Source organism: Mchenga conophoros, linkage group LG13 (assembly GCF_057382185.1).
Source record: "Mchenga conophoros isolate Kocher_MC1m ecotype Shallow Benthic linkage group LG13, M_conophoros_male_GT1.1, whole genome shotgun sequence".
NCBI classification, from domain to species: Eukaryota; Metazoa; Chordata; class Actinopteri; order Cichliformes; family Cichlidae; genus Mchenga; species Mchenga conophoros.
In genome coordinates, this window is record NC_140538.1 from 22241676 (window position 1) to 22257781 (window position 16106).

General features: G+C 42.5%; 1 protein-coding gene across 1 annotated transcript in view; it reads right to left on the minus strand.

Moving 5' to 3' along the window:
* Positions 1-292: 292 nt before the first annotated feature.
* LOC146561275 (filamin-A-like) overlaps positions 293-16106 on the minus strand; it is a 32612-nt gene continuing 16798 nt past the window's right edge. The window contains exons 14-29 of the mRNA XM_085243189.1: positions 14031-14168; positions 13827-13929; positions 13697-13744; positions 13377-13492; positions 9673-9814; positions 9543-9575; positions 9343-9456; positions 9023-9138; positions 5324-5465; positions 5194-5226; positions 4994-5107; positions 4674-4789; positions 964-1105; positions 834-866; positions 634-747; positions 293-429 (exon numbers count right to left, since the gene is read on the minus strand). Of these exons, the coding sequence (XP_085099315.1) occupies positions 293-429; positions 634-747; positions 834-866; positions 964-1105; positions 4674-4789; positions 4994-5107; positions 5194-5226; positions 5324-5465; positions 9023-9138; positions 9343-9456; positions 9543-9575; positions 9673-9814; positions 13377-13492; positions 13697-13744; positions 13827-13929; positions 14031-14168 (1641 nt within the window). The remainder of the gene's footprint in view (positions 430-633; positions 748-833; positions 867-963; positions 1106-4673; positions 4790-4993; positions 5108-5193; positions 5227-5323; positions 5466-9022; positions 9139-9342; positions 9457-9542; positions 9576-9672; positions 9815-13376; positions 13493-13696; positions 13745-13826; positions 13930-14030; positions 14169-16106) is intronic.

Genomic DNA, 16106 nt, shown 5'->3' on the forward strand with positions numbered 1-16106 from the left:
AGGCCCAGTTACCTTTTACTTTTCTGTGGTCAGTAGCCCTTCATGTCATATTCTGTCTCTATGTACAATATAGCATTACTAATACAATAACCTATATGTAAATGAACTTCATTGTGTAATTGATGGCAGTTCTCAAAGTACTAGTCACTTAAAGGTTAAATTTCACATCGAAATTCTCATATTATATTCTATTTGAATGTTTAAAAAGAAAAATATCACAGTATTTATGCTTTCACTGAGCATATACCTGCATCAATGATAAACTCTCAAGGCTGAAAAGTCCTGGCTTTGGTCAGCCACGGTCCACGCACACGTCACCAATCCCTGACTGCTTGATCATAACAGCAATTGGGCTGCTGGGAACATGACGGGCGTTCTTCTTGATGTTAACAAGGTGCTCACCAATCTCCCTGGGAACAAACGAGATTCCTAAGACAGACCGACAAAACAGATGTTAACAACGCTTATTCTTGTGTGTGCATGCAGCCCGTTTCAGTTGCTCCTGCTTCTTTCTCCACGCTTTAACTTTTATTACTTTCCCCCTCTGTCTTTTACTTAAGGGTTAATAAAGTATTTGGATTCTGATGAGTCTCATTGTTTAGCAAACTTCTCACTTATCAGACGGACACTCACCAATGTGAGCGTTACGCAGCATCTTCAGCAGGCAGGGCTCCTCTGGGCCTGAGGGTGTTGTAAGAGGGGCTGTCAGCTGGCTGAGGTCAAGCTCGCCTATGTCCAGTGGAATATCTGCAGCAGAGCCCGCCTTCAGTGAAGTATGTTGGCTGGAAGGCTTTCAGGCCCGTCTTTGCCACTCCAGGGTCAGAGACCTTCACCTTGTTTGGATGACAGCCTGCTCTGATATTCATCTGTGGGCACAAACACCAAAACTCAAGAGACTTTTCAGTGAGAAGAAAAGGCAAACCTTGCATGCCAGAGTGAAAGTGAGAGTGTGTGAGTGCATACTCCCCCTGAATGGACTCTCAGGGATGTTAGCGTCTCCCCAGGAGACCATCACAGTGTGCTTCACAGGCTTACATGGGGTGCAGGTGTATGTGCTGTTGCTATTATCCTTAACCTGGACATCCACAGAATTGACTTCACCATCCTGTGCAGAAGACAAGGGATTATAGTTCAATCAGATTTAACACACTGTATTTTTCGGACCATAAGGCGCACTGTCGATGAACAGGTCTGGTTTCATACATGAGGCGCACTGGACTATAAAACGCATTAAGCGAAACAAAACAGCCAGATAAGTCAAACTTTACTCAACTCTTTCTTCTTGCTTCTTCCACTTCCGTACCATTGATTCATTCATGTTGAAATCTCTCGCAGCTGCTCTATTCTCATGTTCTACTGCGTGACTGACAGCCTTGAGTTTGAAATCCGCTTCGTCAGCATGTCTCTTAACAGGTGGCATTTTGGGGTCATGATCCACACACAATACAGTAATATTATGTTGCAGCACAGTACGTATCACTCCGCCAGGCTCCTGACTACGTAGCCGTAATGCTCCGACAATCCATCAAGCGGTGCGACTTCGTAGCTTACCAAAGTCCTACTAAAACATTTTTTGACAGATTTTTAAGCGCCGTGTATTACATAAAATCGGTTCAAGGTCAGTAAGCACAACCACAATTCATACATAAGGCGCACTGTCGATTTTTGAGAGATAATTAAAGGATTTTAAGTGCGACTCATAGTCCGAAAAATACGGTACATACAATATATTTAACATATTTGTGATCATATACAAAGCCAGATATACCTGGGCTATAATTTTCAGAGGAGCTTTTCCTCCTTGCTTGGCATCAACTGTGAGTTCACTGGGTTTTCCAACAGCCAGACCACTGCTCTGTAGGCCTGGACCGTACGCCTTAACCTAGAGAAAACTATTTTAAACAAACAATTAAAAAAGGAACAAGTCAAAGATCTACTATAGCCAAAAGATCATTTACAGACTATAGCGCTGTGAAAAAATATTTGCCTCCTTTCTCATTTCGTATCTTATTCCATATTTGTCACACTTACACGTTTCAGATCAATAAATGTTAATATTAGACAAGAATGTCTAATATTAAACGGCAGTTTTCAAGGGGAAAAAGCTATCCAAACATACTTGGTCCTATATGAAAAAGTAATTGCACCGAATTAAATAAATTCTAACAACAGCTTATCAAGTTTAAAGGCGCTTCTGCTGTTTAACACGACCTCTGCTAGTTTCCTCTTTCTGGCGCAAAGCGGGAGATAAACAAGCAAGAGAGACGGGACTTGTGGCAGAAACGCCGATCAGCTGATCATTGATCAGTTTCATGATTGAAGTAGCAGCAGGAGAGGGAGAACGAGAGAAGAAGAGGCAGCTGTGCAGCAAAGACACAGAATAACTCCAGCTTTTTGTCTTTTTTTTATTGTAGCTGAAGTATGGGACAAATCGCTTTTATTTTCAGCTCAATACAAAACGCATAATATTAACTCTGAATACCAGAGGATTCCGTTTTTTATGGCACGGTTGGCAACTCTACTAACTAACCATATGAATAAAATAAAGTTCACCAGTAACATCATAGCACCCACCCAACTGTACAGAAACTCCATCATGCTAGCTAGTACACAGTACGAGTTATTGTAACTGACTGTAAAAAGTTAGCACAAGGAAAATAAACTCCACCTAAACTTGGTTTGACCCAGATAGACTGCAGGTCATAACTTCTTACCTGAAGCTCATTTCACCTGACAGTCGGACTGGCGGCCGCCTTGCGTCTCTCCACCTCCAGTCCTTTCCCCCATCCACCTGCTGGCCTCCACCACTTGCTAATTTGACTGAATGTGTGAAAGCTCCACCATAGCCACTACCAAACAACTGAGTTCTTTTTACACGTCTGCCAGCATCTGTCCAATCCGCCACCTTTCACTGTTTACACAGTTAGGAAAAAAAGACAACAACAACAACAAAACATTGGGCCATTTAAAAGGCAAAATTAGCATCGGCCCACCGGGCAAATGGCCGGTATACCCGATGCCCCACAGACAGACTGAGGCCCCGCCGCTATTTTTGAGTGCAAAAATGTGTGGTCTCCAGCTAATGGAAAAGGCTGATCGCACGATGTGCGCGTAGTGCTCTTTAAATAGAACAATTTGCCCCATTCTCTTCGCCCGTCATGTGGCCACATGTGGCGGGCTAGCAGGCTAGCAACATACAGGCCCGGGTTCGAGCCCTCGGCTCACTTCCCTCTGTATGTTCACCTGCTAGGGGGAGGTCCAGGCGGGCGATCTTGGAGTGAAAATTCCAAGGGATGACCCCTCGTAGCCTGGGCTTCCCCTGACTTTTTTTCTTTGCTTTGCTTTTTTTCATTTACCTGCCAGCAACAAACACACCTCCTTGTTGTCATGGCTACCAACGACCACTCTTCTTGTGCCAACAAGTCATTGCCTGACAAAACATTATTTCCTATGTTTCCCTGGCTTTTTTGCCTTTTTTATTTCTTGTGTTTTAGACAAAAAGAAAAGAAAAAGATCTACAGATTCAGGCTTTTCTTTACCTGTGGTAGTCGGGTAGAATGACGTCACTGACACTGCTTTAATATGAAAACAAACTTTCTCAAACAAAAAACAAAAACAAAAAAGGAGTGGGTCGGTGTGTCATCTTTACCGAGCACCATACATGTTTTGCTTCACATTCAAATTATTATTTTTCCTTTTCAAAAATAATTCAGAGAGAAAAAAAACAGAGAAGTCAAATATATCAAATTTGCACGAATCTTCTAGTGAAGGTGCCTCCTCCTTCTGACCTTAGGGTAACTAATTTCTCAGACAGTGACATGACAGTGCGCTGGGAAGCTGCAGCTGATGATGATGTTTCTTACCTCACTAAGTGGAGGCGACCTGAGACAGGTGGGGAAGAACTATTGGATTGTTGGGGTACATATTATGAAGTAAAAAAAATACAATATCTCAATAAACTGTTGTCCTGTGTCTTAAGGAGTATGAGATATCACTGTCTGCACTCTATGGAGATGGAGCTCAGAGTGAAGCTGTGGCCATACGCTACAGCACCTGTGAGTCACACATTTTCTGATCCTGAACGTTTGTCAAACTCAGGAGGGGAGAGCCTGAAACCATTTACCTAAGTCACATTAGCAGCAGTGTTCAGCCTAAAAAATAGACAAGTTAAAAGTCATGCATCCATATTATTTGTTTATTTATTAAATTATTTTCGAGACACTGTTAGTTGTTAGAAGCCAGTGTTTTAATGACAGGACATATATGACAGTAATGAGACAACCTAAGATATCCAAGATTAGCACAAAAACACAAATAGAATCACAGAAAGCGTGTTTCTCTCCCGTTAGTCTTTAGGCCCAGTTACCTTTTACTTTTCTGTGGTCAGTAGCCCTTCATGTCATATTCTGTCTCTATGTACAATATAGCATTACTAATACAATAACCTATATGTAAATGAACTTCATTGTGTAATTGATGGCAGTTCTCAAAGTACTAGTCACTTAAAGGTTAAATTTCACATCGAAATTCTCATATTATATTCTATTTGAATGTTTAAAAAGAAAAATATCACAGTATTTATGCTTTCACTGAGCATATACCTGCATCAATGATAAACTCTCAAGGCTGAAAAGTCCTGGCTTTGGTCAGCCACGGTCCACGCACACGCACACGTCACCAATCCCTGACTGCTTGATCATAACAGCAATTGGGCTGCTGGGAACATGACGGGCGTTCTTCTTGATGTTAACAAGGTGCTCACCAATCTCCCTGGGAACAAACGAGATTCCTAAGACAGACCGACAAAACAGATGTTAACAACGCTTATTCTTGTGTGTGCATGCAGCCCGTTTCAGTTGCTCCTGCTTCTTTCTCCACGCTTTAACTTTTATTACTTTCCCCCTCTGTCTTTTACTTAAGGGTTAATAAAGTATTTGGATTCTGATGAGTCTCATTGTTTAGCAAACTTCTCACTTATCAGACGGACACTCACCAATGTGAGCGTTACGCAGCATCTTCAGCAGGCAGGGCTCCTCTGGGCCTGAGGGTGTTGTAAGAGGGGCTGTCAGCTGGCTGAGGTCAAGCTCGCCTATGTCCAGTGGAATATCTGCAGCAGAGCCCGCCTTCAGTGAAGTATGTTGGCTGGAAGGCTTTCAGGCCCGTCTTTGCCACTCCAGGGTCAGAGACCTTCACCTTGTTTGGATGACAGCCTGCTCTGATATTCATCTGTGGGCACAAACACCAAAACTCAAGAGACTTTTCAGTGAGAAGAAAAGGCAAACCTTGCATGCCAGAGTGAAAGTGAGAGTGTGTGAGTGCATACTCCCCCTGAATGGACTCTCAGGGATGTTAGCGTCTCCCCAGGAGACCATCACAGTGTGCTTCACAGGCTTACGTGGGGTGCAGGTGTATGTGCTGTTGCTATTATCCTTAACCTGGACATCCACAGAATTGACTTCACCATCCTGTGCAGAAGACAAGGGATTATAGTTCAATCAGATTTAACACACTGTATTTTTCGGACCATAAGGCGCACTGTCGATGAACAGGTCTGGTTTCATACATGAGGCGCACTGGACTATAAAACGCATTAAGCGAAACAAAACAGCCAGATAAGTCAAACTTTACTCAACTCTTTCTTCTTGCTTCCTCCACTTCCGTACCATTGATTCATTCATGTTGAAATCTCTCGCAGCTGCTCTATTCTCATGTTCTACTGCGTGACTGACAGCCTTGAGTTTGAAATCCGCTTCGTCAGCATGTCTCTTAACAGGTGGCATTTTGGGGTCATGATCCACACACAATACAGTAATATTATGTTGCAGCACAGTACGTATCACTCCGCCAGGCTCCTGACTACGTAGCCGTAATGCTCCGACAATCCATCAAGCGGTGCGACTTCGTAGCTTACCAAAGTCGTACTAAAACATTTTTTGACAGATTTTTAAGCGCCGTGTATTACATAAAATCGGTTCAAGGTCAGTAAGCACAACCACAATTCATACATAAGGCGCACTGTCGATTTTTGAGAGATAATTAAAGGATTTTAAGTGCGACTCATAGTCCGAAAAATACGGTACATACAATATATTTAACATATTTGTGATCATATACAAAGCCAGATATACCTGGGCTATAATTTTCAGAGGAGCTTTTCCTCCTTGCTTGGCATCAACTGTGAGTTCACTGGGTTTTCCAACAGCCAGACCACTGCTCTGTAGGCCTGGACCGTACGCCTTAACCTAGAGAAAACTATTTTAAACAAACAATTAAAAAAGGAACAAGTCAAAGATCTACTATAGCCAAAAGATCATTTACAGACTATAGCGCTGTGAAAAAATATTTGCCTCCTTTCTCATTTCGTATCTTATTCCATATTTGTCACACTTACACGTTTCAGATCAATAAATGTTAATATTAGACAAGAATGTCTAATATTAAACGGCAGTTTTCAAGGGGAAAAAGCTATCCAAACATACTTGGTCCTATATGAAAAAGTAATTGCACCGAATTAAATAAATTCTAACAACAGCTTATCAAGTTTAAAGGCGCTTCTGCTGTTTAACACGACCTCTGCTAGTTTCCTCTTTCTGGCGCAAAGCGGGAGATAAACAAGCAAGAGAGACGGGACTTGTGGCAGAAACGCCGATCAGCTGATCATTGATCAGTTTCATGATTGAAGTAGCAGCAGGAGAGGGAGAACGAGAGAAGAAGAGGCAGCTGTGCAGCAAAGACACAGAATAACTCCAGCTTTTTGTCTTTTTTTTATTGTAGCTGAAGTACGGGACAAATCGCTTTTATTTTCAGCTCAATACAAAACGCATAATATTAACTGTGAATACCAGAGGATTCCGTTTTTTATGGCACGGTTGGCAACTCTACTAACTAACCATATGAATAAAATAAAGTTCACCAGTAACATCATAGCACCCACCCAACTGTACAGAAACTCCATCATGCTAGCTAGTACACAGTACGAGTTATTGTAACTGACTGTAAAAAGTTAGCACAAGGAAAATAAACTCCACCTAAACTTGGTTTGACCCAGATAGACTGCAGGTCATAACTTCTTACCTGAAGCTCATTTCACCTGACAGTCGGACTGGCGGCCGCCTTGCGTCTCTCCACCTCCAGTCCTTTCCCCCATCCACCTGCTGGCCTCCACCACTTGCTAATTTGACTGAATGTGTGAAAGCTCCACCATAGCCACTACCAAACAACTGAGTTATTTTTACACGTCTGCCAGCATCTGTCCAATCCGCCACCTTTCACTGTTTACACAGTTAGGAAAAAAAGACAACAACAACAACAAAACATTGGGCCATTTAAAAGGCAAAATTAGCATCGGCCCACCGGGCAAATGGCCGGTATACCCGATGCCCCACAGACAGACTGAGGCCCCGCCGCTATTTTTGAGTGCAAAAATGTGTGGTCTCCAGCTAATGGAAAAGGCTGATCGCGTAGTGCTCTTTAAATAGAACAATTTGCCCCATTCTCTTCGCCCGTCATGTGGCCACATGTGGCGGGCTAGCAGGCTAGCAACATACAGGCCCGGGTTCGAGCCCTCGGCTCACTTCCCTCTGTATGTTCACCTGCTAGGGGGAGGTCCAGGCGGGCGATCTTGGAGTGAAAATTCCAAGGGATGACCCCTCGTAGCCTGGGCTTCCCCTGACTTTTTTTCTTTGCTTTGCTTTTTTTCATTTACCTGCCAGCAACAAACACACCTCCTTGTTGTCATGGCTACCAACGACCACTCTTCTTGTGCCAACAAGTCATTGCCTGACAAAACATTATTTCCTATGTTTCCCTGCCTTTTTTGCCTTTTTTATTTCTTGTGTTTTAGACAAAAACAAAAGAAAAAGATCTACAGATTCAGGCTTTTCTTTACCTGTGGTAGTCGGGTAGAATGACGTCACTGACACTGCTTTAATATGAAAACAAACTTTCTCAAACAAAAAACAAAAACAAAAAAGGAGTGGGTCGGTGTGTCATCTTTACCGAGCACCATACATGTTTTGCTTCACATTCAAATTATTATTTTTCCTTTTCAAAAATAATTCAGAGAGAAAAAAAACAGAGAAGTCAAATATATCAAATTTGCACGAATCTTCTAGTGAAGGTGCCTCCTCCTTCTGACCTTAGGGTAACTAATTTCTCAGACAGTGACATGACAGTGCGCTGGGAAGCTGCAGCTGATGATGATGTTTCTTACCTCACTAAGTGGAGGCGACCTGAGACAGGTGGGGAAGAACTATTGGATTGTTGGGGTACATATTATGAAGTAAAAAAAATACAATATCTCAATAAACTGTTGTCCTGTGTCTTAAGGAGTATGAGATATCACTGTCTGCACTCTATGGAGATGGAGCTCAGAGTGAAGCTGTGGCCATACGCTACAGCACCTGTGAGTCACACATTTTCTGATCCTGAACGTTTGTCAAACTCAGGAGGGGAGAGCCTGAAACCATTTACCTAAGTCACATTAGCAGCAGTGTTCAGCCTAAAAAATAGACAAGTTAAAAGTCATGCATCCATATTATTTGTTTATTTATTAAATTATTTTCGAGACACTGTTAGTTGTTAGAAGCCAGTGTTTTAATGACAGGACATATATGACAGTAATGAGACAACCTAAGATATCCAAGATTAGCACAAAAACACAAATAGAATCACAGAAAGCGTGTTTCTCTCCCGTTAGTCTTTAGGCCCAGTTACCTTTTACTTTTCTGTGGTCAGTAGCCCTTCATGTCATATTCTGTCTCTATGTACAATATAGCATTACTAATACAATAACCTATATGTAAATGAACTTCATTGTGTAATTGATGGCAGTTCTCAAAGTACTAGTCACTTAAAGGTTAAATTTCACATCGAAATTCTCATATTATATTCTATTTGAATGTTTAAAAAGAAAAATATCACAGTATTTATGCTTTCACTGAGCATATACCTGCATCAATGATAAACTCTCAAGGCTGAAAAGTCCTGGCTTTGGTCAGCCACGGTCCACGCACACGCACACGTCACCAATCCCTGACTGCTTGATCATAACAGCAATTGGGCTGCTGGGAACATGACGGGCGTTCTTCTTGATGTTAACAAGGTGCTCACCAATCTCCCTGGGAACAAACGAGATTCCTAAGACAGACCGACAAAACAGATGTTAACAACGCTTATTCTTGTGTGTGCATGCAGCCCGTTTCAGTTGCTCCTGCTTCTTTCTCCACGCTTTAACTTTTATTACTTTCCCCCTCTGTCTTTTACTTAAGGGTTAATAAAGTATTTGGATTCTGATGAGTCTCATTGTTTAGCAAACTTCTCACTTATCAGACGGACACTCACCAATGTGAGCGTTACGCAGCATCTTCAGCAGGCAGGGCTCCTCTGGGCCTGAGGGTGTTGTAAGAGGGGCTGTCAGCTGGCTGAGGTCAAGCTCGCCTATGTCCAGTGGAATATCTGCAGCAGAGCCCGCCTTCAGTGAAGTATGTTGGCTGGAAGGCTTTCAGGCCCGTCTTTGCCACTCCAGGGTCAGAGACCTTCACCTTGTTTGGATGACAGCCTGCTCTGATATTCATCTGTGGGCACAAACACCAAAACTCAAGAGACTTTTCAGTGAGAAGAAAAGGCAAACCTTGCATGCCAGAGTGAAAGTGAGAGTGTGTGAGTGCATACTCCCCCTGAATGGACTCTCAGGGATGTTAGCGTCTCCCCAGGAGACCATCACAGTGTGCTTCACAGGCTTACGTGGGGTGCAGGTGTATGTGCTGTTGCTATTATCCTTAACCTGGACATCCACAGAATTGACTTCACCATCCTGTGCAGAAGACAAGGGATTATAGTTCAATCAGATTTAACACACTGTATTTTTCGGACCATAAGGCGCACTGTCGATGAACAGGTCTGGTTTCATACATGAGGCGCACTGGACTATAAAACGCATTAAGCGAAACAAAACAGCCAGATAAGTCAAACTTTACTCAACTCTTTCTTCTTGCTTCTTCCACTTCCGTACCATTGATTCATTCATGTTGAAATCTCTCGCAGCTGCTCTATTCTCATGTTCTACTGCGTGACTGACAGCCTTGAGTTTGAAATCCGCTTCGTCAGCATGTCTCTTAACAGGTGGCATTTTGGGGTCATGATCCACACACAATACAGTAATATTATGTTGCAGCACAGTACGTATCACTCCGCCAGGCTCCTGACTACGTAGCCGTAATGCTCCGACAATCCATCAAGCGGTGCGACTTCATAGCTTACCAAAGTCGTACTAAAACATTTTTTGACAGATTTTTAAGCGCCGTGTATTACATAAAATCGGTTCAAGGTCAATAAGCACAACCAGAATTCATACATAAGGCGCACTGTCGATTTTTGAGATAATTAAAGGATTTTAAGTGCGACTCATAGTCCGAAAAATACGGTACATACAATATATTTAACATATTTGTGATCATATACAAAGCCAGATATACCTGGGCTATAATTTTCAGAGGAGCTTTTCCTCCTTGCTTGGCATCAACTGTGAGTTCACTGGGTTTTCCAACAGCCAGACCACTGCTCTGTAGGCCTGGACCGTACGCCTTAACCTAGAGAAAACTATTTTAAACAAACAATTAAAAAAGGAACAAGTCAAAGATCTACTATAGCCAAAAGATCATTTACAGACTATAGCGCTGTGAAAAAATATTTGCCTCCTTTCTCATTTCGTATCTTGTTCCATATTTGTCACACTTACACGTTTCAGATCAATAAATGTTAATATTAGACAAGAATGTCTAATATTAAACGGCAGTTTTCAAGGGGAAAAAGCTATCCAAACATACTTGGTCCTATATGAAAAAGTAATTGCACCGAATTAAATAAATTCTAACAACAGCTTATCAAGTTTAAAGGCGCTTCTGCTGTTTAACACGACCTCTGCTAGTTTCCTCTTTCTGGCGCAAAGCGGGAGATAAACAAGCAAGAGAGACGGGACTTGTGGCAGAAACGCCGATCAGCTGATCATTGATCAGTTTCATGATTGAAGTAGCAGCAGGAGAGGGAGAACGAGAGAAGAAGAGGCAGCTGTGCAGCAAAGACACAGAATAACTCCAGCTTTTTGTCTTTTTTTATTGTAGCTGAAGTACGGGACAAATCGCGTTTATTTTCAGCTCAATACAAAACGCATAATATTAACTCTGAATACCAGAGGATTCCGTTTTTTATGGCACGGTTGGCTCTACTAACTAACCATATGAATAAAATAAAGTTCACCAGTAACATCATAGCACCCACCCAACTGTACAGAAACTCCATCATGCTAGCTAGTACACAGTACGAGTTATTGTAACTGACTGTAAAAAGTTAGCACAAGGAAAATAAACTCCACCTAAACTTGGTTTGACCCAGATAGACTGCAGGTCATAACTTCTTACCTGAAGCTCATTTCACCTGACAGTCGGACTGGCGGCCGCCTTGCGTCTCTCCACCTCCAGTCCTTTCCCCCATCCACCTGCTGGCCTCCACCACTTGCTAATTTGACTGAATGTGTGAAAGCTCCACCATAGCCACTACCAAACAACTGAGTTCTTTTTACACGTCTGCCAGCATCTGTCCAATCCGCCACCTTTCACTGTTTACACAGTTAGGAAAAAAAGACAACAACAACAACAAAACATTGGGCCATTTAAAAGGCAAAATGAGCATCGGCCCACCGGGCAAATGGCCGGTATACCCGATGCCCCACAGACAGACTGAGGCCCCGCCGCTATTTTTGAGTGCAAAAATGTGTGGTCTCCAGCTAATGGAAAAGGCTGATCGCACGATGTGCGCGTAGTGCTCTTTAAATAGAACAATTTGCCCCATTCTCTTCGCCCGTCATGTGGCCACATGTGGCGGGCTAGCAGGCTAGCAACATACAGGCCCGGGTTCGAGCCCTCGGCTCACTTCCCTCTGTATGTTCACCTGCTAGGGGGAGGTCCAGGCGGGCGATCTTGGAGTGAAAATTCCAAGGGATGACCCCTCGTAGCCTGGGCTTCCCCTCACTTTTTTTCTTTGCTTTGCTTTTTTTCATTTACCTGCCAGCAACAAACACACCTCCTTGTTGTCATGGCTACCAACGACCACTCTTCTTGTGCCAACAAGTCATTGCCTGACAAAACATTATTTCCTATGTTTCCCTGGCTTTTTTGCCTTTTTTATTTCTTGTGTTTTAGACAAAAACAAAAGAAAAAGATCTACAGATTCAGGCTTTTCTTTACCTGTGGTAGTCGGGTAGAATGACGTCACTGACACTGCTTTAATATGAAAACAAACTTTCTCAAACAAAAAACAAAAACAAAAAAGGAGTGGGTCGGTGTGTCATCTTTACCGAGCACCATACATGTTTTGCTTCACATTCAAATTATTATTTTTCCTTTTCAAAAATAATTCAGAGAGAAAAAAAACAGAGAAGTCAAATATATCAAATTTGCACGAATCTTCTAGTGAAGGTGCCTCCTCCTTCTGACCTTAGGGTAACTAATTTCTCAGACAGTGACATGACAGTGCGCTGGGAAGCTGCAGCTGATGATGATGTTTCTTACCTCACTAAGTGGAGGCGACCTGAGACAGGTGGGGAAGAACTATTGGATTGTTGGGGTACATATTATGAAGTAAAAAAAATACAATATCTCAATAAACTGTTGTCCTGTGTCTTAAGGAGTATGAGATATCACTGTCTGCACTCTATGGAGATGGAGCTCAGAGTGAAGCTGTGGCCATACGCTACAGCACCTGTGAGTCACACATTTTCTGATCCTGAACGTTTGTCAAACTCAGGAGGGGAGAGCCTGAAACCATTTACCTAAGTCACATTAGCAGCAGTGTTCAGCCTAAAAAATAGACAAGTTAAAAGTCATGCATCCATATTATTTGTTTATTTATTAAATTATTTTCGAGACACTGTTAGTTGTTAGAAGCCAGTGTTTTAATGACAGGACATATATGACAGTAATGAGACAACCTAAGATATCCAAGATTAGCACAAAAACACAAATAGAATCACAGAAAGCGTGTTTCTCTCCCGTTAGTCTTTAGGCCCAGTTACCTTTTACTTTTCTGTGGTCAGTAGCCCTTCATGTCATATTCTGTCTCTATGTACAATATAGCATTACTAATACAATAACCTATATGTAAATGAACTTCATTGTGTAATTGATGGCAGTTCTCAAAGTACTAGTCACTTAAAGGTTAAATTTCACATCGAAATTCTCATATTTTATTCTATTTGAATGTTTAAAAAGAAAAATGTCACAGTATTTATGCTTTCACTGAGCATATACCTGCATCAATGATGAACTCTCAAGGCTGAAAAGTCCTGGCTTTGGTCAGCCACGGTCCACGCACACGCACACGTCACCAATCCCTGACTGCTTGATCATAACAGCAATTGGGCTGCTGGGAACATGACGGGCGTTCTTCTTGATGTTAACAAGGTGCTCACCAATCTCCCTGGGAACAAACGAGATTCCTAAGACAGACCGACAAAACAGATGTTAACAACGCTTATTCTTGTGTGTGCATGCAGCCCGTTTCAGTTGCTCCTGCTTCTTTCTCCACGCTTTAACTTTTATTACTTTCCCCCTCTGTCTTTTACTTAAGGGTTAATAAAGTATTTGGATTCTGATGAGTCTCATTGTTTAGCAAACTTCTCACTTATCAGACGGACACTCACCAATGTGAGCGTTACGCAGCATCTTCAGCAGGCAGGGCTCCTCTGGGCCTGAGGGTGTTGTAAGAGGGGCTGTCAGCTGGCTGAGGTCAAGCTCGCCTATGTCCAGTGGAATATCTGCAGCAGAGCCCGCCTTCAGTGAAGTATGTTGGCTGGAAGGCTTTCAGGCCCGTCTTTGCCACTCCAGGGTCAGAGACCTTCACCTTGTTTGGATGACAGCCTGCTCTGATATTCATCTGTGGGCACAAACACCAAAACTCAAGAGACTTTTCAGTGAGAAGAAAAGGCAAACCTTGCATGCCAGAGTGAAAGTGAGAGTGTGTGAGTGCATACTCACCCTGAATGGACTCTCAGGGATGTTAGCGTCTCCCCAGGAGACCATCACAGTGTGCTTCACAGGCTTACGTGGGGTGCAGGTGTATGTGCTGTTGCTATTATCCTTAACCTGGACATCCACAGAATTGACTTCACCATCCTGTGCAGAAGACAAGGGATTATAGTTCAATCAGATTTAACACACTGTATTTTTCGGACCATAAGGCGCACTGTCGATGAACAGGTCTGGTTTCATACATGAGGCGCACTGGACTATAAAACGCATTAAGCGAAACAAAACAGCCAGATAAGTCAAACTTTACTCAACTCTTTCTTCTTGCTTCTTCCACTTCCGTACCATTGATTCATTCATGTTGAAATCTCTCGCAGCTGCTCTATTCTCATGTTCTACTGCGTGACTGACAGCCTTGAGTTTGAAATCCGCTTCGTCAGCATATCTCTTAACAGGTGGCATTTTGGGGTCATGATCCACACACAATACAGTAATATTATGTTGCAGCACAGTACGTATCACTCCGCCAGGCTCCTGACTACGTAGCCGTAATGCTCCGACAATCCATCAAGCGGTGCGACTTCGTAGCTTACCAAAGTCGTACTAAAACATTTTTTGACAGATTTTTAAGCGCCGTGTATTACATAAAATCGGTTCAAGGTCAGTAAGCACAACCACAATTCATACATAAGGCGCACTGTCGATTTTTGAGAGATAATTAAAGGATTTTAAGTGCGACTCATAGTCCGAAAAATACGGTACATACAATATATTTAACATATTTGTGATCATATACAAAGCCAGATATACCTGGGCTATAATTTTCAGAGGAGCTTTTCCTCCTTGCTTGGCATCAACTGTGAGTTCACTGGGTTTTCCAACAGCCAGACCACTGCTCTGTAGGCCTGGACCGTACGCCTTAACCTAGAGAAAACTATTTTAAACAAACAATTAAAAAAGGAACAAGTCAAAGATCTACTATAGCCAAAAGATCATTTACAGACTATAGCGCTGTGAAAAAATATTTGCCTCCTTTCTCATTTCGTATCTTATTCCATATTTGTCACACTTACACGTTTCAGATCAATAAATGTTAATATTAGACAAGAATGTCTAATATTAAACGGCAGTTTTCAAGGGGAAAAAGCTATCCAAACATACTTGGTCCTATATGAAAAAGTAATTGCACCGAATTAAATAAATTCTAACAACAGCTTATCAAGTTTAAAGGCGCTTCTGCTGTTTAACACGACCTCTGCTAGTTTCCTCTTTCTGGCGCAAAGCGGGAGATAAACAAGCAAGAGAGACGGGACTTGTGGCAGAAACGCCGATCAGCTGATCATTGATCAGTTTCATGATTGAAGTAGCAGCAGGAGAGGGAGAACGAGAGAAGAAGAGGCAGCTGTGCAGCAAAGACACAGAATAACTCCAGCTTTTTGTCTTTTTTTTATTGTAGCTGAAGTATGGGACAAATCGCTTTTATTTTCAGCTCAATACAAAACGCATAATATTAACTCTGAATACCAGAGGATTCCGTTTTTTATGGCACGGTTGGCAACTCTACTAACTAACCATATGAATAAAATAAAGTTCACCAGTAACATCATAGCACCCACCCAACTGTACAGAAACTCCATCATGCTAGCTAGTACACAGTACGAGTTATTGTAACTGACTGTAAAAAGTTAGCACAAGGAAAATAAACTCCACCTAAACTTGGTTTGACCCAGATAGACTGCAGGTCATAACTTCTTACCTGAAGCTCATTTCACCTGACAGTCGGACTGGCGGCCGCCTTGCGTCTCTCCACCTCCAGTCCTTTCCCCCATCCACCTGCTGGCCTCCACCACTTGCTAATTTGACTGAATGTGTGAAAGCTCCACCATAGCCACTACCAAACAACTGAGTTCTTTTTACACGTCTGCCAGCATCTGTCCAATCCGCCACCTTTCACTGTTTACACAGTTAGGAAAAAAAGACAACAACAACAACAAAACATTGGGCCATTTAAAAGGCAAAATTAGCATCGGCCCACCGGGCAAATGGCCGGTATACCCGATGCCCCACAGACAGACTGAGGCCCCG